Below are 27,155 nucleotides of genomic sequence, written 5' to 3'. Positions count from 1 at the left end.
TCACAAAACCTGCTGTGCACTGACATTACTGACACATTCACCTTGAGCTGACAGAACACCTGAACATGGCACCACAACAGCTCAGGGGCACCTTCTGGGTACATAAGAGGCAACATGCATTTTAAATGCTTCCTCTTTGTGTCAGAATTGCTGTTCCTTAAACCTTCTAGCCTCTTAACTATATTTAGAAGATAAGAAGAAATATCTTAGTTCACAGTGAACACAAACAGAAAGGAAACATGAGAAGAAAGTACTGAAATGCTAAAAGTGAATGAACTCACTGAACTTGTGTGCTAGTGAAATTTATGTACATTCTGGAGGAAACAGTTGGTATAAATGAGAGAGCTGCAGAACATAACGAGAAAGATCCAAATGCAAATCAAGAGCAAACTTGCCTATTGCAAGGAATTATTGCCTTCTTGATTGTTTTTTTGGTTGCCCGAGTTGAAATTTAAACACACTCCCATAAACTCTCAATTTCACGTGCGTGTGGAAGAAGGTTGTCACTCTCGTTTCAGCCTCTCCTGCTCCTTCCTCCCCCAGAAGATGGAGCAATGTAATCAATACCTCTACACGAGTCTTTGTCTTCTATAGTTCTTGATTTGATGGCAAATCCTTAATCTCTTCCCTAATTGTATCCTTTTTTATGTACAAAACAGTTAGGAGTAATATGGGTTTGCTCTGGAGTAAAGGAACACAGCTTAATAGTGGACTTGGGGTGAATGGGGTACACGTTTAATAGAACAAATATGTTGTTCTTGCAGCAGCTGCCTTTGACCCATTTGGCAGTAGTCCCAAGAAGCCTGCCCCTGATCTTCTAGGTTCTTTTCTTGGTTCATCAAATGCCACCACTGATCCTTTTCTTCAAGGAGCACGGAGTCCTTCACCTACTGTTCAAGGAGATCCTTTCAATATGGGTAGGAAACATTTCAAATGCCCACTCTTTTGTTTTTGAATAGAAGTTTAGTGGTGATAACCATATCTTCATACACTTGCAGATTATTCATAAGGTCAAATAGTTTCTCTTCCAGTTTCTTAAGTGGTTAGTGGGCCTCAGATATACAATACTAAGATATGATTTTCATGTTTTGAAGTTAACAGCAACAAGCCATGGGCTCCAAATTGTTCACATGCCAAACAATATGAAATTGTTTGATATGAGGAAGTTTATTGGGGAGACTGTATTCTTTTCCATAAAATTTGAAAAAGACTGAAATCCTATATACACTTATGTAGGAACAAACACCATTGAACTCTGTGGTGCTTACTTTAGAATGAACACATGGAATATGGTTGTGTGGCATCAAAAAGCATGTCATTATGAACTGTAGGTCTAGATGGGCTGGGTTTCTCTGAGGGCTACAGTAGAACTTTTCTCCATTTTAAAGCTTAGTATAAGTGCATCTAAATTTTCCAGCAGGCTGCAAGCTTAATCTAATACAGTGGTACCTTGAGTTACAAACGCCTCAGGTTACAAATGCTTCAGGTTACAAACTGCACTAACCTGGAAGAGTTATCTCGAGTTGAGAACTTTGCACCAGGATGAGAACGGAAATTGTGTGCCGGTGGCGCAGTGGCAGCAAGAGGCCCCATTAGTGAAAGCACGCCTCTAGTTAAGAACAGTTTCAGGTTAAGAAAGGGCCTCCGGAACGAATTAAGTTCGTAACTAGAGGTACCACTGTATTAATATCCAGGCTTGGAAAATAGCATGTACTAATTTCTGATACAATGAGTAACCAATGCACCCAGTGTTCTGTCAAAACTATGAATATAGTGAAATAATGTGCATCCAGAATTACTGGAAGGACATTTCCTTAATTTTGATAAAGAATGTATGTTAATAGGCAATTCTCTTCTTGTTTAGCTTCTTCTAGTACACCATCTGTTTCCATTCAGCCAGATGTTTCAGGTGATTGGGAATGGCCTAGCAAATCAGGTTTGTCTGAAACTAGTTTCTAACTTGTTTAAGATGATTTGCTATGTGACGTTCATTCCTATTGGCTATGAACAGTGACACTTTCCACTAATTTCCAAATAGTCCACTTTACATTAAAATGAACCTATGTGATGAGGTAATTGCACAAATGGAGACCTCTAATGGTTATCTTAAATAAACTTATCAAATTCATTTGTTCTTATTTGAACATAAAACATGCACACCAAAGATACCAAGAAGATTGTACCTCTGGTCCAAACTAGCTATGAAGTTAAATGTGTCTTTGTATTTAACATGCATTAAAAACAATGCAAATAGCCAATGGTTGGTGCTTAATAATTATAATAATTATAATTAAAAACATCAGGAGAGGAATTTAACCCTTTCCTCACCTTTTGCTGTCCTGATGAACATACGCCTTCTGTGGCTGCTGTTTGCATTGGGAATAAATCCCCCATTGGTTTAACCTCCCTTTTCCCTACCTGTTGTGATCCCAATAATCATCACCCTCCACAGAAGCTGCTATTTGCATTAAATATGTGCACATTAAATGCAATGATAAATTTGATATCGTCTATAACTTGGCCCTCAGAAACAAAACATATAACGCAGAAAAAACTAGTCTAAGCTTTAAGCAAGAACTACTCAAATTTGTTTTAAAAGTCTGAGCAAAATGTAACATTTTTACACAAAGATTCCCAACTCTCTTTGTGCATGCCTAAACATGGCAAATGGCTTGTATGCTATTAAAACTGGCATATTATTCATACTGCTAGCTACATTTACACAATTGTCGAAAGCCACTTCATAGAACATGAACGAAGTTAAAATTCTTTAGTATTTGTTCATTTGATGGCAAAATTTAATGAGGGTGCAGCCTGAGAAATTGCCACCACTGGTGAGTTTTGCCAAAAGTTATTTGGGTCGCAGCAGGAACACCTTCAATGCTCTGTTCAATGTATCTTCTTGTGTGAATTTTGTACTTATCATTTATCTCTAAATTACACGTCTGCTGAGGTGTCCGTGTGTTGAGCTGACCAACTGATAAGAAGCAGCAATCTTATATTAATTTTGTATCTGAGGTCATTAAATTATATTTTATAAGCGTTCTCTTTTTTCTTCTTAGGTGGTCTACGTATGGGGAGCAAATCAGCTGCTACCAGCCCTACAGGGTCACTACACAGCACACCTACACATCAAGCCAAACCGCAAACACTGGATCCTTTTGCTGACTTGGGAACTCTTGGTGCAAATCTGGCAGGTTAGATTAAACCTGAACATTGTCCATGTTTTTGGCTACCCATTCTACTCAATCAGATGTGCATTTTTACACTAGGCAATGAAAGGGGGACCACAGTGAATTGCACAATGGAGCAATTAACCACTTGCCTGCTTCTCTGGAATGAATAGCCCTTGCAAACCCATCCATGGCAGGCAAGCAAATGCTGTAGAACTACATAGGTTGATCCTGTGATCCTGACATATTATTACTGCATATTCAACTTGTTATGCTTTTTATGAAGCAGAAAGAGAGAGAAAAGGCAGGCTAATCTGAGAAAGATGGTAAAAGCAGGCAGATTCAGTGGAGGAGAGCTTTAAAATCTGTTTCCAAAGACTGGCAGATTTAGAAGGCAGGATCTGCTCCATCTCTTGAGTCAATTAATACAGATGGGTAGCTTGATTAGACTTTCAATAAAATGTTGTATTTAATATGAGTGAAAGGCTACTATTTACCTTTGCCTGATCCCACCATATTTACCATGAGAGAACCACATTGTGGGATGGCATGAAGTAAAGCTATGCTTTCAAGCTCTCACCTCTTTTACACATTCAACAATGGTTTCAGCAGTACTACAACAAAGCTTTAAAACACACACATTTGTGTTGGATCTGCTGAGACTCATGATAAACTGGCTATGCATCTTAAATATGGTTCTGTTCAACTGAATTTGAAAAACCCTTAATTTGCATAAATAACTCCCATTGGGCTTTTACAGTCTTGATTAGCAAACAACAAGGATAGAGCAGGTCAGGAAGGGTGTTGAAGTAAAGAAGGCCATAGAGACATTACCAGTTGAGCACTGAAGGAATTGTCCAAGCCTGCCTGTCTGTTTCAGCTTATGTGGATCTTTCCCCATTGCTTTAAAATTCTCACCAGTCCCCCTACCCTTCAAAAATGCTTTACATTTACAGCACACAACTTCCTCCAAAGAATCCTGGGAACTGTAATTTGTTAAGGGTGCTGGGAACTATAGCTCAGTGGGGGTCAAACTACAGTTTTCAGGATTCTTTGGAGGATGTTGTGTGCTTTAAATGTATGCTGTGGCATGTGACCTGAGTCAGACCATGGTCTATATCAGCTAGCAGCAACTCACCAGACAGCAGGTATTCCCAACCCTATCTGGCGATGCCAAAGAACAGGGGTCAGCAACCTTTTTCAGCCATGGGCTGGTCCACCGTCCCTCAGACCATGTGGTGGGCCAGACTATATTTTTTTGGGGGGGGGGGATGAACGAATTCCTATGCCCCACAAATAACCCAGAGATGCATTTTAAATAAAAGCACACATTCTACTCATGTAAAAACATGGTGATTCCCGGACCGTCTGCGGGCCAAATTGAGAAGGTGATTGGGCCACATCCGGCCCACGGGCCTTAGATTGCCTACCCCTGCCAAAGACTAAACTAGGGACCTTCTGCCTGCAAATCTGATGTTCTAACCCTGAGCTATATAGTTCTTCTCCAGAACAGTAGACATTTACAAGGTGACGTTTACAGAAATAAAAACTTGGCAATATAGTAAAAATCCATCTTTACAAGACAGGAATGCATAGAGCTTTGCAAGTAGGCCTTACAGCAATATATCTGAGAGAAATTATGACAATTAACCCCAGAAGGCTATAGTACTTTTTTTGACTATTTTTACAGAAAGCCTTTCTCCTCTGATACTTCTGAATCATGCTCCTTCTAACTAACTAAAAAGGCAGCCAGTAAAAAGTGCAGAAGTTGAACTGAGTTTGGTTTTTCTTATATTCTCACTAACTTTTTGTCAGCTGAACAAAGCATGAAGAGCAGTACTGAAGCTCTCTTGGGCTAATTAAGTACATTTAATATGTGATAGGAAGATAAAGGGAACTGCTACACTAATTTGTGCATGGCTGCTATTGTACACAAATATTTGTGTTTGCAATTCAAGGTTTAACTTCCAATATCTAATGCAGCCTTTAATATATGAAAAAATTACCCTGGGAAGGTGGCCTTTCCACTCCCTGCCCCACCCATTTTAACCATATATCATGATTAATTGGATAGATCCAAGACAGATGGATCTGTCCTGTGAACAATCCAATGTGTGGCTTGCATAGGGCATCACTTAAATGTGGGGCACAACCCTAAAAGTCATGGACTGACTTCTTGTCATTGACAACAGTATGTGAAAAGTTAACCTTGCTTAGTAAATACAGTTGAGGAACAAAGTAGGAAATTCTGGGAGGGGGTGGGAAGGATGAAAATGTACTAAAACTGAGAGTAAAATGTAGGTCACTGCCTTGTTTGCAAGTACCTTCTTCAAGGGATGCTTTCGTCTTTCCTCCTTTTTCTAAATAGGCTTCCCTTCCGTCTTCCCTCCTTGGCCCCCTAATTTCTACCATAACAATAACAGCTTGCATTACCTCCGCTCCCTGTTGTTTACCACTTCATGTGTCCAAACCTCACATTGGTTCTGAAATTAGGTGTCCTGCTTCCCTCTGCTGGTGTTCTGCTGCTCTGCAGGATCAAAAACAGAAAATGTGTCTGATGTCACGTAGTGCAACAACTTGTGACTATTTCTTCTTTTTTTTAAAAAAGAAAAGTCTGCAGTACTGAAGGGGTTCCATGATTTTAAGTAAAAAGAAGTTGAATATGCAGAATATTAATATCTGAAGTAAAAAAAACCAAGCAGCCAAAAAAACTCCACAAGCAACAAAAAGGCAATTTTAAAATAATCTATAGTTTCTACTATATTTATGTGATCAGAGGAAATGGTGGAAATGGTAAAGTTCTGGTGGTACTTTACCAAAACAAATGGGTGAAGCTTTTGAATTCTGTAAAAAAAATATTGTTAAGGACATTGGTGTTGATTGGATTTTCATTCTGATCCAGAAATTGCTGCCTGCAAGTGAATATACCATTATCCTTATTTTGCACAATGTTGTGTTTAGCCTTCAAATTGCTGATAGCTTGGAGAAAAAGAATGACACGTAATCTCTTTCTCTCTCTTTGCCCCCCCCCCCCCAATTATTAGTAGGTTGAGTAATCATATGTGATCTGTATTTGTGTAGACTGCTCCAGAATGCAATTATATTCAGTATTTACACTCTTGAGGAACTTACAAGTTTAATCTATGCCAAATCTTCCAAGAAATGCATATTTGCTGTTTTCTGGTGCAGCACATTTCAATATAAGCTATGTCGTTTCCACCTGCCCTATGCTTCATTGGAATATATATCTATAACCCAATGCTACTAATATTCTTCTTTAAATGCTTATATATATTTATTTAAAAATCTGTATATTAAATGATTTTGTTAACAAGTATATAAAAGAATATATAGACGTAGGTGAAATCCAAACATTTATGTGTGCATATCTAAAGTGCTTCCTGGAGACTTTATTGACTTGAGAGGTTTTTATTTTTGCTTCTTGTGCTGCACTGCAACACTTCTCCAACCTTCAGACATAGAAGGGATGGGTGGAAGCCTCAATGCTTGGACCCAGGTCCACCTGCAGTCCTTTGAATCTTAGTAAGGAAATTACCAGATATCAACTGGTAATTCTGCTTTCCTATTACACAGGCAGTATTATTAACACAAAATGCTTTGCTTCATGTTTCAGGCTGTCCTTCCTTCGCTAGCAAACCCAGCACACCAACAGGAATGGGTGGAGTATTTCCTCCTATGGGGTCACCACAGAAACCATCTCCTCAGCCAATGGGAGGAGGCAGCTGGCAACAAGGCACTGGATACTCTTGGCCACAATCACAGACAAAACCCCAACAAAGCATGCCACATTCCTCTCCACAGAACAGGCCTAATTATAATGTGAGTTTTTCTGCAGCGCCCGGTGGCCAAAATGACCGTGGAAAAGGATCAGGCAGTTCTGGTAAATTGATTTTTTGATCTTTTTAGTCTTCCGATGCGGTTTTGTAGTTTTGAAGGCCTAGAGGTGGAGTATTTCCAAGCTGAAAATATTCAGTCAGCTATAATACAGGCGATGTGTTTTGAAATTAATTTAGACATTCTGGTTCTAAGTGAAGAACTAGATATTATTGCAGACATGATGTCATGCCCTGACCGTTGTCATCAGTGTGGAATAGGGATGGGGAAACCTGCAGCATTATGACCTTGCATCTTGCCATTGGCATGAGATGCTACTGGGAAGATAGGAAGAAAGAAACTCACTCAGAGGGGCTGTCATATTTGGTGGCAGTCCCATAGCTGCCAGAATGTTCAGCTTCACCCTAATTTGTTCTGCATCAACTTAATGGGTGTCAGATTTAACAGATGTCGTGAGCAAATAGTTAGAAGGCATCTAGTTCTTGTTTATCACACTATTTTATTCAGTTTGAATTGCTGAGTGAGTTCAAGTTAAAAATGGGCAAGCAAAACTTGTAAGATTCAACTGGGAAATCCTGCTTGTACATGGATGCTTTAGAAAGGGTGATGTGCTAAGTGACTTGTGTTTTTAGAGTGACCTGTACTCAGCAGAGGGGTGAATGTGCCATCTTTCTCACAACGGTGGTGTTGGGAATAAAAGTGCTTAAACTCCTTCTGTTTGCGCTGCAGAGGAAAAATACAGGTATGCCCATATGTACTTCTCTGCATCGTACGGAATGATTTTGTAAAGTATTTAGAATAATGTGACATTTATATCTTCTTAAATCAAGTAATACTTCCTTTTAACACTCTATACTTTTTTCCCATTAAGAATCCAAACCAAAAGTGTCTGCTGATTTTGAAGACCTCTTATCTGGTCAAGGCTTTAATGCTCACAAAGACAGAAAGGGACCAAGAACAATAGCAGAAATGAGGAAAGAAGAAATGGCCAAGGAGATGGACCCTGAAAAATTAAAAGTAAGCTGAATGCTTTGGATTTGATTTCCAAATTGTTCAAGATTTTGCTTTGACTGGATTGCATAATAGTTGAATATTTAATACTTCAGAGATGTTTTACGATGCAAGCATGATACCAAGATCAGTAACAGGACCTTGTCAGTATTTGGGTTTTGCATGCCTATATTTTTCTAGAAAGCTTCAGTATCCACACAAGGGAACTGATTGTTCAAAACTGAGAAGGTGGGGATGGACTGTGTCTAAATGTAGGTAAGACTCTGTCTTGATGGTAGGGACTCCCTATTTGTGCAGGAAAATAGTGTGGGAGAAGGATTAAAACAGTTCCCCCATCTCCGTTCTCCTAAGCTCTGTGTGGGTGAAAGTTGGCATGCATTCTTCCCTCATGCTACCTGGAAATATCTCTGGCAGTAGAGAACAGCATGCAGGTTCTAGGTCTTGACCTGTGTGGGGAGCAAGGACTGGATCAGGAAAAAGGGCGGCCTTTGGCCTGCTCCCTCAGACCTTAATTCCCTCTCATCACTTTTTCATAATCAGCCAGCTTCAAACCCATTCAACAAGGTGTGGGCGTCGGGGGCGGTGGGGGGCTAAGCCCACTTAGCCCAGCTTCCCCCAGCAATGGCTTTGGCCATGGGGGGTCTCTAAACCCATTTTGCTCTTTTCTAATTACTGTTTAAGGGGTGAAAAGGTCTGTGATCCCTATGGCAAATGAAGGTGTTTAGATGGAAGATAAGTGCAAAACTCACTATGCCTTCTGCTCCAACTCTCTTCATATGGTCTGTGGGTTCCAACTAATCACTAGTTGGAATGATTACCAGAAAAACTCATGAATAATTATTATAATTAAACTGACATTAATCTTTTATGAAGGAATAAATAGGGTCTGTCCCAATAACGGTACAAGTCTTTCATTTGGAGGATTATGAATTATGTATATAAGTTACCTAATATTTATTTTGCTAAGTTTATTCTATTTACCGTATTTTTTGCACCATAACACTCACTTTTTTCCTCCTAAAAAGTAAGGGGAAATGTCTGTGCGTGCTATGGAGGGAATGCCTACGGGTGGCATGCCTACGGATTTTCCTCCTCTAAAAACTACGTGCGTGTTATGGTCGAGTGCGTGTTATAGAGCGAAAAATACGGTATATTGTTGAATCCTTGGGCATGTGATTCACACTAATTTCCTTGGTCACTAGCTATATCCATGTATCCCACAATTCTAATTTGGAGAGTTACAGAACAATACTAGCTGAATCTCCATATTCAGAAGCAGTTTTATGTATCTGTTCTTGGAGGTAACGATTTGACATTTCCATTTGATGATATCTATCTCCTGTCTTTCTGAGATTCAAAGCAAACTGGGAAGAAGCAAACTATAAACTGTTCCAATCAAATAAGTATTCATGCTAGTATAGATATTATCTTGCAGTTTGGTTTAGTACTACATTATCTATTTTCACAGATCCTTGAATGGATTGAAGGAAAGGAGAGAAACATAAGAGCCTTGTTGTCCACAATGCACACAGTACTATGGGAAGGAGAGACAAAATGGAAACCTGTGGGCATGGCAGATCTTGTTACTCCAGAGCAAGTAAAGAAGGTTTACCGGAGAGCAGTGCTTGTTGTGCATCCTGATAAAGTAAGTAATAATATTTTATGTTAATCTGTTACCTCATGTACTAGTTTAATGATTCTTACTTGATCCATCCCTGCAATTACTTTCACCATTATCACTTTAAAACAATATGGAGCGAAGAGTCACTGCAGTTCACTGAAAATCTTTGGTTTAGCAATTATTACCAGTTGTGTGGGAGCTTAGGGAAAGTTTATTGGGATAATTTCAGAAATAGTCTGAAAATGTGATATGGCTCAGTCAAGTGAATGAAAATAATAAGACCTTGCATGTTTACTAATTATGTTTCTGGTTTGAGTTTTGCAGCAAAAAAAATGTTTTAAAATAAAAACTGTGGCTCATAAAACTGATATGCTTAGGCTAAGAATTAAAGTCTGATGGGTCTGGAAAAAATTAAACAAGGGGAAATGTTGATAGATTGTGTGGGCAAGGTGTGAGGTCATGGTGAACAACATTACTTTATAGCTCAAAACTATATCAATAGGTAAATACTACGCCGGCCTATTGGAAGTTGTAAGTCTATCTCCATAAGAACTACAGGTTGCAATAAAGCTTATTCACTAAAGGCAAGTGAATATGTACCAGGAGCAACCACAACCTACTTCTATAGTGTCATTAAAACATACCCTATTACCCCAGGGTAAATGCTGCAAAAAAAACATGTATGCACAGATCAAAGATATGCTTGCCTTTTATGAGTAAGAATTGCCTCTAGGCAGCTAGGTAGGAAAACTTTATACTATGTTGACTGTTTCTTTTAATCTACAAATACCTGATAAGTAGATGTGGGGATATAGGCTAGAAAAGATTTTTGTCAACTCGTAACTATTCTGGGTTAATTCAGGGTTTCATGCCACCCTTTTCAGCATGCTTGCTCTTCTATGATAAGCGTAAATTATATCTACACTCTGCTATTGACTTTCTGTATGAACAGTGTCATCTTTAAGCTTATTTTAATATGTTTGTGATGTATCTTGTTTTGCTTTCTTGTAGGCTACGGGGCAGCCATATGAACAATATGCAAAGATGATTTTTATGGAGCTCAATGATGCCTGGTCAGAATTTGAAAACCAAGGCCAAAAGCCCTTGTATTAGCGTACTTCCTCAGATATTGCTGTAGACCTGTGCTAGTGCTCATATAGTTCCTTGCCACAAGATTTTCACAGCTGAATTAGTATCTGGCTGGAAATTTGGAAAAAAATAAGACTAGCCCTAACACTAAAACCTTTTCGTATGGAGAGCGGGAAGGTATGGAGGCTGCTCCTTACGTATGCCATGAATTACAGATGCAAAGAGAGGAGTTCTAGAAGTTAATCTTATAGTGTTCTTTCAGGTATAAACAGGGTAGGTAAGGTTGCATTCTAGAAAACTGGGATTGCTTGTCTTGGAACAAGTGAGGTGAAATGAATGGTCTCTCTCACTACAAACCAAATAGATGCTGTGTCACTAGGAATGTGGCTTAGTCTTTAAAGTTTGTATCCAGGACAAGCTTTGTCAAAACAAAGCATAAGGATGTTCATATGTGGTTATTTGCTGTACACTAAACTCTCATAATAATTTGACCCTTCAATTACTTCTTGTAGTGTTTCTTTTTTTTAATATGACAGCTAGGCAACTGGATATGTCTTTGGCAACTTACTGCTGCCTTAAACATAGTACTGTATTTCGTGTTTCAGACAAGCAGACAGCTAGACATTTTACACCAACAAAGAATTTGGGAAGTGTCTTTAAATTATTATTTATTTATTAACATGCAAAAGCCTGTTGAAGCATTATCCCAAATCAACAGACCACTAAAGTTGTTTGCTGTTCATTATTATTAAAGTAAGGGTGCAAGAATACCTTGCAAAAAAATTCCCAGTTAAAAAACACTTTGAAACCTGCCTCTGAAACAAACTTTGCTGCCTTCTTCAGCATTGTGAAGTTATGTTCTTAATTGATTCAAATTGTATATTTAAATTGAATCAAATATCCAGTTTTTCCAGAACATTTGTGAACACAAGCTAATGTTACCATGTAGCCTCAACTTCTGGACTTCTATAGGTAACTTACTATGTTCATGTAGTTTTGTAAGATCTGAGGTGAGCAAAAAATACGAAAATTTACTTACTTACTAAAGTTATATTGGCCCAGTAAGCAATAATGTTCATATATTCACATTATGGTATCTGATGATAAAACAAAAGTATGTTCTCTCATCTAATGAAACTAATTTTACATAGCACTTTGAACTGTTTCTCCTTTTGCAGAGAAACTTATAATGGGAGTTTTATTTATTGACATTTCCTGAATGAAATCTGGTCTCTGGCTTGCATGGGGTAGATTAATATTATCTGGTCTCCTCTCCTTCAAGCAGTTGATAGTTAAGTCAACGTGCAGCAACAGCCATGTGAAACTTGGTTGTTTATAGAGGTCCAATGTGTTTATAGATGCTGATTCGATATATTTCTTGAAAACCAAGTATCTACAGGCTGTTGAAGGCATCGTGCCACCTGACTCCATTAAACATTGGATCCCATTATGCAGCCGATTTCTTCATGGAGCTGTTGAATAGTAGCTACAAAAGTCACTGTATGGGGGGAAATGGTAACATGCATCTGCCTTTTTGATGTTCAACAGGTGGACAAAAAGGTTTCCACATGCAGGGAAAACTCTTTAGATGACGTGAAAATCTTGGTCAAATTGGTGTTTTAAGACAATCTGTTTTCTGTTGTTCTATTTTCTTTATAGTGGGAAACCCTTTTCTGCAGATACAGCATGTCCACCAGCCTATGTTTATTTTTATATTAAATGCCATCTTTTTGTTGTATTGATCCATTATTTATTGCCATTACTGCCAATGTGAAACAAAACACCAAGCTCTCCTTTTTATATGTACAAGATATTAAGACGTATGAACAACTATAACAAACTGGATGTTATTTATTAACATATTATGAAATGTTTTGATCAAGTATGTGCTTGTCTATTAAAAACATTTTGAAATGTGAATCATGTTCCTGTGACTTGTTTTAATCTTTCATTCACTTCTGTAGATATTGTGTGAATTATGCTTATGAAATATAAATGGATTCAGTTAATGTAGCATCAGTTTTTGAAATTACAAAAATAACATTAGCTTTGTGCATCAGACTAATAGATCTTTTTTTAAAATCCCAGGATAAATTCAAATTTTAACAAAATAAATATATCATTTAAGCTTCATCTAGTTCAGTAAAAAGGAAAAAAACTTACCCAACTTAAACACCTTCTCTAACTGCAGTGCTTTCAATGGTGCATGAAAGTGAGACCTATGTGTCAAAACTACTGAACTCAAAAGGGCTTTTCCTTTTCCTTTTGGTCCTATCTGCTCGTCAATGTTCAGGTTTACTGTTCTGACTAAAACCACTATTATAATCTCTCTTTTTTGTAAATATGCAGTATACTCAATGAACTGTGACTGGTTGAAAGCATTTGTATATATATTAAAAAGGTGAAAGAACTTTCAGTCCTTTTTATTTGTATTTTATCCTATGCAGAGAGGAAGACAAAGCGCCTTCAAAGGGGATGTTATTGAGTATATTGATACTGAGGCTGCTGTAGCAGAAGGCGAAAGAAAATAAACCCACTACTCCATGGGACTGAATAACCTGTTCCTGAATGTACTCTCTTGTGTTACCTTACAGTACAATCCTATATGTCTTCATAGGAGTAAGTCCCATTGAGTTCAGTGGAACTTACTCCTGGGTAAGAAAGAATAGATAGCAATGCAGCTGTAAGTCATTTTTATATGCTGAGAGGAGCAAATGACTTCATTCTTATATAAACTTAAAACTATTGCTCCTCTTTCTGAACTTGCGTCTAACATTATAGAATATGTGTTTTACTGAATGCAAAAATGCTTCTAGCTGCCATGTCTCCCAGCTTTATACCATAGAAGTCAACTCCTGGGAGCCCCCACAATAAAATATTTGAGGGGGCCAGGCCCCCACAAAGTTGATGGGCATTCCTATTCAAATGGGGGGGGGGTGCACTGCGTCATGTGATTGATTATGCGGTGCAGGGCTTACCTGGGCCCCCACAATATTTTATTCAGGTTGGCGCGTCTGCTTTATACAAAACATTGGCATTGTGGTGAAATCACTTTCGGGGGAAATTGCGGTAGGAAACAGTAGAAAGCATGAATTAGAAAGGTGTGTGGGTATATAAATATGCATGAGGACCCCAAGTAGCACTAATTAGACAATGCTTAACGCTTGATTTAAGTAATGGAAACCCCTGGCTGTACAGATGCCACCCATATTTCTAAATACAGTAGTACCTCAGGTTAAGTACTTAATTCGTTCCGGAGGTCCGTTCTTAAACTGAAACTGTTCTTAACCTGAAGCACCACTTTAGCTAATGGGGCCTCCTGCTGCTGCCGCGCCGCCGGATCACGATTTCTGTTCTCATCCTGAAGCAAAGTTCTTAACCCGAGGTACTATTTCTGGGTTAGCGGAGTCTGTAACCTGAAGCATATGTAACCCGAGGTACCACAGTATCCATGGGTGTGTGCAGTCAAAAGACTTACCCTCGCTGGAAATGGATCTACATCAATGGATCCATACAAGTGCGATTTAGTTGGGCGAAAAAACCAGCACGCCCACAAAATCCCACTGACTTCTTTCGAAACTGAGGTGATGAATTGTGCCTGGCTGGCATGACGGCGCTCGCTTGCTGAGGTCTTTGCTTTACTAACAGGGCCATCCTACTACGTCTGTCTGCTCTGAAGTAGGCCCCGCTAACCGCATGGGACTTACTCCCAGGGAAGTGTCTGGGATGGCAGCCCAGACTAAACAGCAAGTTAAAGTTTTTTGTTGGTTTTGTTTTTAAGATGGAGTTAATATCAGACGAGCACATGCCCGACCTCAAAACCAAGGTTTTTGCTCTGTGGAGCCTATGCTTGACCCTGAAAGTGAGATAAGAGGCCGCCCAAGCCTTTGCAATCCGAATATGCTCTGGGAGGGCAAAGGGAAATGCGGGTGGATGGATCCACAAAAAGATGTTTGAACATCTGGCACAAGCAGCAATAGGACCAGGACCAGCATTTTAAGCCATTTCTGAGGGAAATTCCCCTCACTTCGACTGCCTTGGCGCAGCCTTGAGGCAGTTCATAGGCGTGAAAAGAGTCTTAGTTTCTTTTTTTAGAAAAAGAAAGTGCTGCTTTTTTGTTGTTGTTCCCTTCCCCCTGTGAGAAGGGGAAGGGTTAGAGCAGAAGCCACGTGAGCAGAAGGCGGAAGAAGTCGACACATTATTCTCCGCCTCCTCTGCTTCGTCGTCCAGCGAGAAAGAGAGAGCGAGCAAAAAAGGCGCCCCGCAAAAGAAAAGGAGACATGGCGGGGATTAAAGGTATCGGGCCGCTTCTCTCCTCGCGCGGCGGTGGCCTCTGTCTCTCTCTCTTTCTCTCTCCCTCCGCTTTCCCCGTCGGCGCGGCTCTCTCGCTCCGCCGTCGCTATGGCTACCTCCTCCCGCCCCTGCCGGGGAAAGTTCCTCTGCAAATACGGCTAAAGGAGCCTTTCGCTGTGCAGCCCCCTCTCGGTTGTCGCCAACAACAGACTCCTCTCTGGGGCAGCGTAAGTTTTTGCACTGCGCCCGCGCTGGGTCTCTTTCTCTTCCTTCCTACGCCCTTTTCCAGGGTGTGGATGTGAAGCACGCGGGGTGGTGAATCCGGAGGCGCCGGCGAGGGCAGGGCTCTTTTCTCTGGAGCAACTGCCGAGAAGGGTTCTGGCCGGTCACATTTTGCTGAAAATTCCTTTCCCTTGAAGCCTATATAACAGTTCAGGGGTTTCCCAGCTGCTGTTACCCACCCCAGACCATTGTTTTACATGCGATCGGTTTTGATTCGAAAGCAAAAAAACAAACAAACAAACAAAAACACTATAGTTCTTACCAGTGCTTTTCTTCTTAAAAAAATGTTTATGGGTACACTCATTTTCCTACTCATTGAAAAATTCCAGCAAGAGGGTCGCATCCTGGAAGTATGGCTGTCGAAAGTGAAACAAACGTTATTTACTTACTTCACAAGATCTATACACCTCTTGATAGTAAAAACGAACAATCCTCAAAGTGGTTTGCAAAAAACAAAACAGTAAAATCAAGGAAAATTCAACAAACCCTACTTTAAAACACAAAAGTTAAAATACTGAAGCGTTGAAATTACCTTGCCTTTCTCTGCATTTAGGCTTGTCTAAATGCAAGAAGTAGTGACAGTCACCAATTTGGGATAACTTTTAAAGAAGAGAAGACAAATTCATGGAGGATCAGGCTGTCAGTGGATATTAACCATGATAAATGTACTACCTCTACTGTTGGAGGCAGCAGGCCTCTGAAGGCCGCTTGTATAGCATCACAAGTGGCAGGGGGGGGGGGGGAGCTCTTGCACCCAGGTCCTGGTTCTGGGCTTCCCATAGGCATCTAGTTGACCACTGTGAAGCGGATGTTGGGGCATTGGCCTGGTCCATCAGGCTCCTCATATTCTTAAGGTACATCAGAATATACTGGTAGATCTCTGGGTGATCTGCATTAGATTACTAATGGCAGCAACAAGGTGATTTCCACTCCACCCCCATGTAGGCTGCTGAAATGAAGAAAGCTAGCCAGGAGTGGATTTTTTTTACATGAAATGACTGTGAGCTCAGTTATGTTCTGGTACTGGAAAGAAATTCCTAGGTTCAGGAGGCACTTTGGTATTTAATTCTAACTGTTTTGTTTTTAAATGGCTCTGATTGGAGTTCCAGTAAAAATCAAAGTAGATCCAACAAGCCTGAATTCTGACCACCTCTTGAGATCGAACATCTGCTGTATCAGGAGGCTACACCTTTAACTGCAATGTTGGATCACTTTGTGAATTAAACTGCACAGACTGTGATTGTACAAATTAATGTTAAGCGTGTTAGTGATGTCATTCTTTTTATTTCCATTTGTGTAGCCCTGGTTGGCTTATCGTTCACTGGAGCTATGGGTCTGACGTTTCTTGTATTGGGGTGTGCACTGGAAAGTTACGGGTAAGACTGAATTAATACGAGATATATCACTGTTCTATGTTGTGTGATGGTTCCAAGCATGCTTATTTGGAAAGAAATCCTTAAGCAAGTGGTTTATGAACGCAGCTTGAATTCTTTTTTCATTCTTACGTCTTTCAGATGATTGAGGGAAATGAACGGCATCAGAGATTGTAACGGGGTTAATGTGTGGGAGAGCAGTCTGACAGCCGAGAAGGAAAATGAAGCTTAGGGTAGTTTGGTAAACCTTTGCTGAAGCAGTGGGTGTTGAGGAATAGAAATTGGCATGTCAGAGAAGATGCAGTAGAATGCTAAAAGGTTCACAGATTAGAATCTGAGCTGATACGGGGAAAGGAGATGACAAGGGACGCGGGTGGCGCTGTGGTCTAAACCACTGAGCCTCTTGGGCTTGCTGATCAGAAGGTCGGCGTTTCGAATCCCTGCGACGGGGTGAGCTCCCTAAGCTCTGTCCCAGCTCCTGCCAACCCTGCAGTTCAAAAGCATGCCAGTGCAAGTAGATAAATGGGTACCACTGAGGTGGGAAGGTAAACGGCATTCCCATGCACTCTGTTTTCCGGCATGGTGTCCTGTTGCACCAGAAGCAGTCATGTTGGCCACATGACCCGGAAAGCTGTCTGTGGACAAACGCTGGCTCCCTCGGCCTGAAAGCGAGATGAGTGCCATAACCCCATAGTCACCTTTGACTGGACTCAACCGTCCAGGGGTCATTTACCCTTTTTTAAAAGCGATGAAACTGCAGAAAACAAGGGGCAAAGAAGGGAGGAGGAAGAAAATGCAGTTGGGCTGGAAAACTGCGTATCCTGAAGTGAGCGGAAGAACAAATGTATATGGCCCTAGATTTATACTTCAGTGACTTTTTCCTATGTACAGTGGTACCTCTGGATGTGAATTTAATTCGTTTCGGGGGTCCGTTCTTACCCCGAAACATTTGCATCCAGAGGCGCCTGTTCTGCGCAGGCGTGCGCGACAGTAACCCACTTCTGCATAGGCACGGGCGGTGGAAACCTTTCCGTTACTTCCGGGTTTGCCGCGTGCATATCCTGAAGTATTTGCAAAGGGGGCAGTACGTAACCCGAGGTTCCACTGTATATAGTTATGTGTATATTTCTGTGCTCAGCTGTTACGATTTCAGAGGATGATAATAGGTTGTGCATAAAATTCATTTTAAACGGCATTAACTTCTCTCATCCTTTGTGTTTGTCATTCTGCAGCGTCTACTGGCCTTTATTTGTTTTGATATTTTACTTCATAAGTCCTATTCCCCACTTCATCACAAAAAGAGTAAGCGATGATACTGATGCCGCAAGCAGTGCCTGCAGGGAGTTGGCATGTTTCTTCACGACTGGAATTGTGGTTTCTGCCTTTGCGTTTCCTATTATCCTTGCACGCGTTGAAGTGGTAAGGTCTTATCACAAGAAAAGTTTATATGTCTCCTTTTGACCCCTCACAGTCCTGGGCAAAATACAACATCCCACTCTTCTGATTGCTCCATTAGCACAAGCATTTCAGCTTGCCAGATGGAATGACCCCCACCCAAATCCTTCCCCTGTGTGCTGTTTCCTCACATTCAGTCAAATTTTGGGTTAGGGGGAGCTTGGTGCTCAAGCAGAAGTCCTTGGACAGGGCTTCTTCTGATGAGAGTCATTAGGTAAATCCCACACCCTGTTTTTCTGGTGTATGGCACATTGCCTTGCAGATAAACACTTCACAAAATGAGTCATCTTAATAATGTCTTCTGGTTAAGTTGCTGCTCACAGTAAACCAAACAAAGCACCAAGCATAATTTCACAAATGTCACTGTGAGTGATGCTGCTGCCCTCCTTTCGTTTTTTTTTTTTTAAGAAAAGTTTACATTTTTTTAAAAACAAATTGCTCAGCATTGTAAATAGAAGTACTGGGTGAGGCAGCCACTGCTAACTTCTCAGGTGAGGGGTAGGACCCAGGGTAACTGAGGATAAAGAAAGTTATCCCAACACTTTTCCAGGCCTGGATGCTTCTGGTTCTGGGGTGCCCAGCCATAATATCAAAATGTCAATACATGAAAACAAAAAAAGCACTAAAAAGAGTGCAGTGTTAAATAAGATATTTAACAAATGCTTCTTCTAACATCTGCCTTTTACCAAATCATCTCTTGCTTAAATTTTCAACTGTGTGATAGTGTCACATTTAGGTCCAGTGTGCATAAAAGCAAGTTGTCAAATGCCAAAAAATTAACAAGTGACTAAATATAAGCCCTCCTTAGAACCTGTAGCCCAAGCCGAACAGCCTTGGATTTGCCCTGCCCTTGCAGTTACAGTTCTGAGTGAGGAAGTTGCTGTTATTGCCATTAATTTCTTTAGTCCCCATATCTCTGGGCTCGGACCCTGACATGCACTGGGGATGGAGCCCAGAGGTACTGCGAATGACTCTGATTGTAGCTGACTCAGCCAGTGTTGTAAAAAAAAATAGTGCTGGGTGTGAGGCAGACACAGATGCTAATAACTTCCTTATTCACATTGTCTCTGGAATCCAGCATGAACACGAGAGGGCAAAAAGTTTGTAGTGAGCTGTGGTGTGTGTGTGTGTGTGTGTGTGTGTGTGTACATGCAGATGTCAGCTCCTTCACTCCTGACCTTCATGTCTTTAGTGTTAAGGCCTGAAGAGGGCTTCTTAAGAGCACTTGGCTGAACCCCCATTTTGCCCTCAGACTGAAGCAGACTGATAAGTTTTTAGTGGTCTTCTTGCATTGTTTACATGCATTCTGGTTCGTTTCCTATTTCGCAATAAGGTTTTCACATGAATAAACCACTGGTAGTGTGAGTGGAATTCTGAAATCTCGGCGATAAATGTTTTCTAGCTGCAGTCTAGAGGAGCGTAAACACCTAGCTGAACTTACGGGGGTTTAGGTGTAGTTAACACACACCGGATTGCATTGTCTGGCTTTGATGACGGGAGCTCCTTTATATGCCCACCTGTGCTTGCAAGTATGCATAGCAGGACTTCATACTGCTTTCCGTTATCTGCTCGGCAACTTTTCCAAATCCACAGAGAGCAGGAAGGCAGAAGGAGGTGCTACATGCTGCGATTACTGATACCTGCAGTTGCTCACCTTCCATGTTTTAAGAAAGCGAACTATTACCTGCTTCATTGCTTGACTCCTCTGAATTATTTTTTGGTGTTTGTGTTAGCTATTGCAGATGCTGTTTTGGCTTTCATTCAGGTATTCCTCTCTATCCGCTTCCCTACCAGCAGGAGTGAGTTCAGCAACATCAGTAGGCAAGAGCTGTTGCCCTTGCATGTTATTATGGTGCTCTGTTCTCCTTCCTCTGTTGGTTGCCTGTGACAAGATAGGCTAATGACAAGCATGCTGGGCTAAGGACAGTCATACTGGGCAGCAAAATGCTTGGTGATGCTGGCTGGCTGTCTTGCTTGCAGTGTCCAGTTAGAAATCCTTTGAAACTCCAGTCTCCAATCTCTTACTGTTCTTAAAACATCCCTCCCATTCACAAATGGTGAACAGTCTGTTTCACCCAATTTACATTTCTATCTTGTTTACTGTTCTGTTTGCTCTCATTCACTTTGGGAGTTTAATAGGACAGGTTAAGATAAACAAACTTTTTTTTGTTTTTTGTTAGTGCACTTGATTTTGCCTTAATGATTGAGCCACAGTGCTTTGTTACCAGAACAGAAGCACGTAAAGATATATTTACATCTTTCTCATATCTACTAGTATTCTCCCTGGTTTCCTTACTCCCGAGCCCTTAGTTGAGGTTTCATAAACTTGTTATGTCTAGAATTCTCCTTTCCAAGATCTTATCTAATTTATTTTCCAGTAGTAGTACTACAGTCATACCTTGGGTTTACAAACATGATCTGTGCGGGAGGCACGTTCACAACCCACAGTGCCGCATCTGCGCACGCGCGTGATGTCATTTTGAGTTTCTGCGTGAGCGCCGAAACCCGGAAGTGACCTGCTCTGGTACTTCCGGGTTCGCCGCGGTCCGCAACCCGAAAACGCACAATCCGCAGCGTTCGTAACCCGAGGTATGACTGTATACATCTTCTGTATACTTAGTCCATTTCTCTTTGTTAAGAATGTTAAATAAGAATAAATAATACAGTCCGACCACTAGAGAGAGCTCTAATTCCTTTTCTTACCAAACAATGTTTTGCTAAAGGCTGAAGATTGTAAAACATCTGGAAATGCAGAAACCATGGGTGGGAGGAACATTTTTACAGGTTTTTGGTGAAAGAAAATCTGTACAATACATATAAAACCCAAAATTACTCTACTGGAAGAGCTTAAAGTGAATAATGGCTAAGCCAATAGAATTTTATTTGCTGATCTATGTGGCATATTTATGAAATGTAAAAATATAAGTGCTACGCAGCACAGTGCTTTGAAGTAAGCTGCACAGAGTTCTATGAGACTTATTTGTTCCGAAGTACAGTAGATCTTTATAGATTTGCAGCATCAATTGTATTGAAACAATATTTCTCAATAGTGCCAGTGCTAGAGATGGAATTTTGAAAGTTACTGCTTCCAAAGGTATTTAGGTATATCTTAGTTTTTGTTAGTTGAGAAAACTTAAATAAAATACTGTGGTAGAAAGTATCGAGTTTGTGTTATGGGTCTATAACTTTAACAAATAATAAAACCATGTAATAAAACCTACATTTTGTTTACTACAATCATTTTACAGCTTCTAGCTTTTTTAGGTGCTTTTATATAAAAAAGACTGCTAGCAGTAATAATACCTTTTTTTAAATTTATTTTTTAAACTTCCATATTTTTAGAAAGTTCATAAAACCTATAATATAATCAAGAAGTAGTATTAATATGTATATTGAGCCAAGCAGTGTTACTATAAAGTTTATATCATCAACTTTTAAAAATGATCCAACTGCTTCCTTGGATCATTGTTCTCAATCTTCCATGGCTGCTTTTTGCTTAATAGTGTGCATGTTTTCAAACAATATTGGTTTGCATCCGCTGATGCACAAGATCAGGAATTGAAGGCTCAGTGAGAAGCACAAGAGATTAGTGACTGTGTTGTCCAAACGTCTTTCTGCCTTCCGTGTTGCAGGAACTCAATGTTCCCAGGTTGACCAGAGTTTTTGCATATACGTGCATTTGAAAGTAGTTTTCCAGCACCAAGTTCTGAGAATAATGCTTGGTGGACCTGTAATCCTATGCCCATTTATCTGGAAGCAAGCACTATTGAATTCATGGGACTTACTTTTGAGTAGACAGATAGAGGATTGCCCTATTAGTAATCTAGAGCAATAACGATCACTTAGCAGTTTAAATTTATTTTAGCTGTAAGAGATTTACAACAGTGTAAATTCTTTTTAATATTATTTTAAAACTTTGTTTTTTCAAAACCATTTTACTCACCATTCAAAGATAAAGGATGCCATATTTATCTTTATTTTATCAGTTTCACCTAAATACTAGTTTGGCCAAGGTGGCAAAGAGAAGTGATGTGTAGACAGTGGGGTGTCCAGGCCTTCATACAGTGGTGCGTCGCAAGACGAAATTAATTCGTTCCGCAAGTTTTTTCTTCTTGCGAGTTTTTCGTCTTGTGAAGCACGGTTTCCCATAGGAATGCATTGAAAATCAATCAATGCGTTCCTATGGAAACCGCCTTCAGACCAGGTCCGGGACAGTCTGTCCCCCGACCTCTTCTGAAGGCTGGGGGGGGGACAAGGGCTTTTCTTCCCACCGCCAGCCTTCAGAAGGCTGTTCTGAAGGCTGGTGGTGGGAAGAAAAGCCCTTCTCCCCACCTCCCACCCCGCAAGCTCCGGGGACAGGAGGGCTTTCCTCCCGACTGCCAGCATTTAAAAAACCCCCAGGACAGCGGAGACTTCTCCGCTGTCCCGGGGGCTTTTAAAATGCTGGCGGGCGGCAGCGCAGCGTCCGCTGCCGCCCGCCAGCAGTTTCAGATCACCCCGGGGCAGCGGAGAAGTCTCCGCTGTCCCGGGGGCTTTTAAAATGCTGGCGGGCGGCAGCGCAGCGTTCGCTGCCGCCCGCCCGCATTTTCAGATCGCCCCGGGACAGCGGAGAAGTCTCCGCTGTCCCGGGAAGGCAGGCGGGGGGAGCAAAGACTTTTGCCCCCCGCCGGCCTTCAGAAGAGGTCCAGGACCTCTTCTGAAGGCCAGCGGTGGGCCAAAGTCTTTGCTCCCCCCCGCCTGCCTTCAAAAGCCGTCGGGATAGCGGAGAAACGCGCTGCGCTTCTCCGCTATCCCGGGAAGGCAGGCGGGGGGGAGCAAAGACTTTTGCCCCCCGCCGGCCTTCAGAAGAGGTCCAGGACCTCTTCTGAAGGCCGGCGGAGATTTCCCTATGGGCTTTCTTCTTGCGAAGCAAGCCCATAGGGAAATTCGTTTTGCGAAGCACCTCCAAAACGGAAAACTCTTTCGTCTTGCGAGTTTTTCGTTTTGCGAGGCGTTTGTCTTGCGAGGCACCACAGTAGTTCTAGTAATGGGGGCAGACTTTTAATTTGCTCTTTTGAGAAGACTTTGGCTGGCTGCCACTAAATTACTCTAAATGATTTTCCCCTACAATTGTGGATGAGCTTGAAAAATTCTCGCTGAGCATCTTGTAAACTTTTCACGAACTCTCTCGACCACTTTTATTGTACACATAAAGGACAAATAATTGTTTATATATATCACTGCATTTTAACGAAATGTTTAATTAGTTCCTGTAATGACTACTTAGGTATGTAACAATTTCAGATTACATTAGTTTGCTTCGTACTCAAAATTTACTGTTTGATCGTAAGCGCTTTTAGCATCCTGATGTTGTATTTCTTTGTATGTGTCTAATGCTCAAAGTAGGGTGCATTTTCTATCAATGAATAGAGAGTAAATCTTTCTTCTTATTCACTTTGTATTTCAGATCAAGTGGGGAGCTTGTTGCCTTGTTCTGGCTGGAAATGCAGTAATTTTCATTACCATTTTAGGCTTTTTTGTTCTATTTGGAAGAGGAGATGATTTTTCCTGGGAACAGTGGTAGACTTCACAATGGATTTTCATATGGACCTGCACTTTAGGGCTTACAGGGAGCTTTACTATGACACGGATCTTAGAGTGCATTGTATGTATGTATGTATGTATGTATGTGTATACACGCATACGCATATGATGACATATATTATTTGCATGCATTAATAGCTTTACACTATTGCATGGCTTCCCAAACTTGGATCTCCAGCTGTTTTTGGACTACAATTCCCATCATCCCTGACCACTGGTTCTGCTGGCTAGCAATGATGGGAGTTGAGTCCAAAACCAATGGGAAAAACCATGCACTATTGGATATGGGTCTGCTTTTTGTATCTGGTGCCATCCTAACACAGGGTAAATGTATTGCCTTTTAAGTACTAGTCTTTCTCTTTAGTTGGATAGATGCAACTGGCTGCAATTTGTGAGAATTTTTTGGACTGCAACCTACATTTTGCAAATTGGGACTGTCTTGCAGGTTAGATGGATTTGTAGTGATGTGGAGTTTTTGTTTCAACACTTAAATTTGATACAACATTTGCTTTTTAAAAACAAAAAAATCCTGAAGTACAGAAAAAAAGGTATTGAAAGTATATCAAATGCAAAAAAAAAAAAGTTTCATTTTGCCAAAGTGCTGAAATAACTGTAGTAAGCATTTCTTTGTGACAATAGCACAAAGACATTTTAATGGTAATGTTTGTAAAATACTCAGACTATTCGATTCTTAAATTACTCAGGGTTTGTAATGCTTTGAAATACACTCTTATAGAAGAGCTTTTGCATGAGTGAGAAAATGGGATACAATCCTGCAGATGCATTTCATGCATTGACAGTTCTATTCTGTGTTGCTGGAAGTTTTGAGATAATTAATTTTAAAAGTAGTTTTAGCTCTGGTAAGAGTAGAGGTATAAAAATTAACGCTGCACTACTCTACACATTTGCTTGGGAGTAACCCAGGCACCAGTTTACTCTACTGAAGACAGTGGGATTTACTCCTGAGTCAACATGCATAGGGTTAGGTTGTGAAGTTGCCTTATAAATTATGCTGCAGCAAAGAAAAAAAAAGGAATAGAAATTTAGCTTTGATCTTCTTTTCCTGGTGTTCCAAAAGTCTGTCTTTCACCATCATTTTCAAATAATACAGAATACACCTTTTTAAAGGTGGTGTGATAAAGGAAAATGATAATCTTCACTTTCTAGCGCAGGGGTGGGTATCCCGTAGCCTCTGGCCTTATTTCACGTGGCCTTCAACCTGATTTAATATGGGTATCAAAAAGGGTGTGCCTTGCCTTGCTTTGGGATCTGCCCCCCCAAAACTGACTTTGGTTGCACCCACCTTGACCGAGTGTGACCTTCAAAAGGAGATCGGTTTTGCCATCTCTGTTCTAAAAGGTGCTTTACTCTTTAAAGTGGGAACACAAGTTATTTTATAGGTGAGATATAGTGATGAAAGTTCCCACCCCCCATTTAATGTGCAAACTCAAATTACTATTTGTGGTGGTGTGAAATAGAAGTTATTGCAAGGGTTATAAAGGTTCCTGTGAGCCTGATACTGCTTGGCTCCAAGCTTGTCATCCTGCCAGTATCTGTGACCATTTATGTTAGCGATTTTCATTATATAGTAAAAAAAAAAAAAAGTATTGTGGTACCCTAAATACTCATAGTAATCTTACTCCAAAGTGCCTTTCTCCAAGATTATTGTGTTCTGCAGGAGGCATGTGCATCAAAGCCATGCTGCATGTATTTGATAAACATTGCTTTGCATTCTCTTGTTGACGATGCTTCATATACAGCATATATGAACTTTTGTAACCTTTGTAATTTATGTCATTTGAAGTACTGGAATTGCACAGTATTAGAATACATTTGTGAATGTATTTTTTAAAAACTCAATAAAATTTTACTTCAAAGTCTTTTTTGTGGCATGTATTCTGAATTATTGCGTCCCTTTTGATTTTATAACAAATTAAAAGAAGTAAGGACTGCACTGACCTTATCTGTGGAAAGTAAAATATAAATGCAAGTAAAAAACTTACTGTAAGTGCAGTAAAATGAAATTCCCCAAAAGACATGGCTCTACCAATGTGGACAGCAGTTTTTGCCTAGTAAACATAAGCTCAGTTAAAAGTACTTCCCATTATATAATGTTTGGCACTTATCACTTCTGACAAGAGAAACCTTATAAGAACTGTTTATCTAAACTTGCCTTTAATGCAACTCAAAAAGGTTCTAATTACATTTAATGGCAAATTTGGTTCTACAATCAAGTGAAGATGCAATTTAAGATTTTCTTATTTTCAGCAGATTAAATTAAGCATTTCTCAAATAAGTGATAGCTTTTTTTCTATATACATATAATAAAAATGTAAGGTTGTTTTCACATTGTAGTAAGCTTGGCCACAGGTGTGTGGCACTGCAAACTGCATCATGATAAGAAGCAGTGGGGGGGACAGCTAGAGCACACTGCTTTGCACCAGCCATCTTGGGGATCCACTCTTTCTGCCACCAGTTAGGATGAAGAGCCAGCCTGGTGGTGGGAATAGCACAGGGACATGATTGGAAGTGGTGGCTAGCTAGCTAGCCTGGTAATCTGCCATTACTGTCACCATTTATAATGAAGAGTTGGCCTACAGCAGATCTCTAGGCTGGCTAGCCACCACTTCAGGTCTGTTTCCTGCAGTGATCCTCCTGGTGGGCCAGTAGTCCCACTTGGCTGCAGTGGTGGCATGAGGTGGAACCAGAAGGACAAATAGATTAATGGGGGCACTGGAGGGATGGCAAAGTCTAGGAGTTGGGGTTGGCGCAGTACTTGGGGGCTTCGTGAAGGCTAGGCAGGTTTGACAAGCAAAGGTTAGTGGCGGGGGAGGCTTGGTGAGGGGGTTAGATGGGGTTGGCAATTGACACCCCTAAAAACGTGCATATTTTCCTTCAGCATTTAATATAGCCTTGGAAGAGCCCGGGCTTACAAAATCAGTTGTTGCTTCTAACTTTTCCAAATTACAGCAGTCTAAAGGTTTGGGTAGGGACGCGGGTGGCGCTGTGGGTAAAAGCCTCAGCGCCTAGGGCTTGCCGATCGAAAGGTCGGCGGTTCGAATCCCAGCGGCAGGGTGCACTCCCGTCGTTCGGTCCCAGCGCCTGCCAACCTAGCAGTTCGAAAGCACCCCCGGGTGCAAGTAGATAAATAGGGACCGCTTACTAGTGGGAAGGTAAACGGCGTTTCCGTGTGCGGCTCTGGCTCGCCAGAGCAGCGATGTCACGCTGGCCACGTGACCTGGAAGTGTCTCCGGACAGCGCTGGCCCCCGGCCTCTTGAGTGAGATGGGCGCACAACCCCAGAGTCTGTCAAGACTGGCCCGTACGGGCAGGGGTACCTTTACCTTTACCTTTAAAGGTTTGGGTAGATATGTAGCAGCTCTGGGTTGGATTCCCCCTCACCCTGCATCACCTCCCATGC

At 40.9% G+C, this 27,155-nt stretch overlaps 2 protein-coding genes and 1 long non-coding RNA gene across 9 annotated transcripts in view; 2 read left to right on the top strand and 1 right to left on the bottom strand.

Moving 5' to 3' along the window:
- Positions 1-12,669, top strand: part of DNAJC6 (DnaJ heat shock protein family (Hsp40) member C6) — a 51,140-nt gene extending 38,471 nt beyond the window's left edge. For 5 of the 7 annotated variants that reach the window (XM_053392125.1, XM_053392123.1, XM_053392122.1 and 2 more), the window contains 7 exons: positions 765-917; positions 1,865-1,936; positions 3,063-3,197; positions 6,808-7,074; positions 7,900-8,045; positions 9,508-9,684; positions 10,672-12,669. In XM_053392125.1, coding sequence (XP_053248100.1) covers positions 765-917; positions 1,865-1,936; positions 3,063-3,197; positions 6,808-7,074; positions 7,900-8,045; positions 9,508-9,684; positions 10,672-10,773 — 1,052 coding nt within the window. In that variant the 3' untranslated portion in view covers positions 10,774-12,669. The remainder of the gene's footprint in view (positions 1-764; positions 918-1,864; positions 1,937-3,062; positions 3,198-6,807; positions 7,075-7,899; positions 8,046-9,507; positions 9,685-10,671) is intronic. The other 2 variants (XM_053392119.1, XM_053392121.1) reach the window with 2 other exon arrangements.
- The window catches only part of LOC128415651 (uncharacterized), a 107,485-nt gene extending 92,937 nt beyond the window's left edge, over positions 1-14,548 (bottom strand). Inside the window, exons 1-2 of the long non-coding RNA XR_008331025.1 lie at positions 14,228-14,548; positions 5,607-5,700 (exon numbers count right to left, since the gene is read on the bottom strand). This is a non-coding gene — a long non-coding RNA (uncharacterized LOC128415651). The remainder of the gene's footprint in view (positions 1-5,606; positions 5,701-14,227) is intronic.
- Positions 14,549-14,803: 255 nt separating this feature from the next.
- LEPROT (leptin receptor overlapping transcript) lies at positions 14,804-24,756 on the top strand. The gene is made up of 4 exons (XM_053392169.1): positions 14,804-15,045; positions 16,625-16,700; positions 17,930-18,116; positions 23,599-24,756. Exons 1-4 carry the CDS (start codon positions 15,030-15,032, stop codon positions 23,713-23,715), a joined length of 396 nt encoding a protein of 131 aa, XP_053248144.1. The 5' UTR covers positions 14,804-15,029; the 3' UTR covers positions 23,716-24,756.
- The last annotated feature ends 2,399 nt before the right edge of the window (positions 24,757-27,155 follow it).

This window comes from Podarcis raffonei, chromosome 6, assembly GCF_027172205.1.
Source record: "Podarcis raffonei isolate rPodRaf1 chromosome 6, rPodRaf1.pri, whole genome shotgun sequence".
In the NCBI taxonomy this organism is placed as follows: Eukaryota; Metazoa; Chordata; class Lepidosauria; order Squamata; family Lacertidae; genus Podarcis; species Podarcis raffonei.
The sequence above is the reverse complement of the archived record's forward strand: the minus strand, read 5'-3'. Positions and strand labels throughout refer to the sequence as shown.

Coding starts and splice junctions, on each gene's coding strand:
- LEPROT (XM_053392169.1), top strand. Junction 16,701..17,929: donor TGTGCACTGGAAAGTTACGG/GTAAGACTGAAT, acceptor GTCATTCTGCAG/CGTCTACTGGCCTTTATTTG. Junction 18,117..23,598: donor TCCTTGCACGCGTTGAAGTG/GTAAGGTCTTAT, acceptor TTTGTATTTCAG/ATCAAGTGGGGAGCTTGTTG.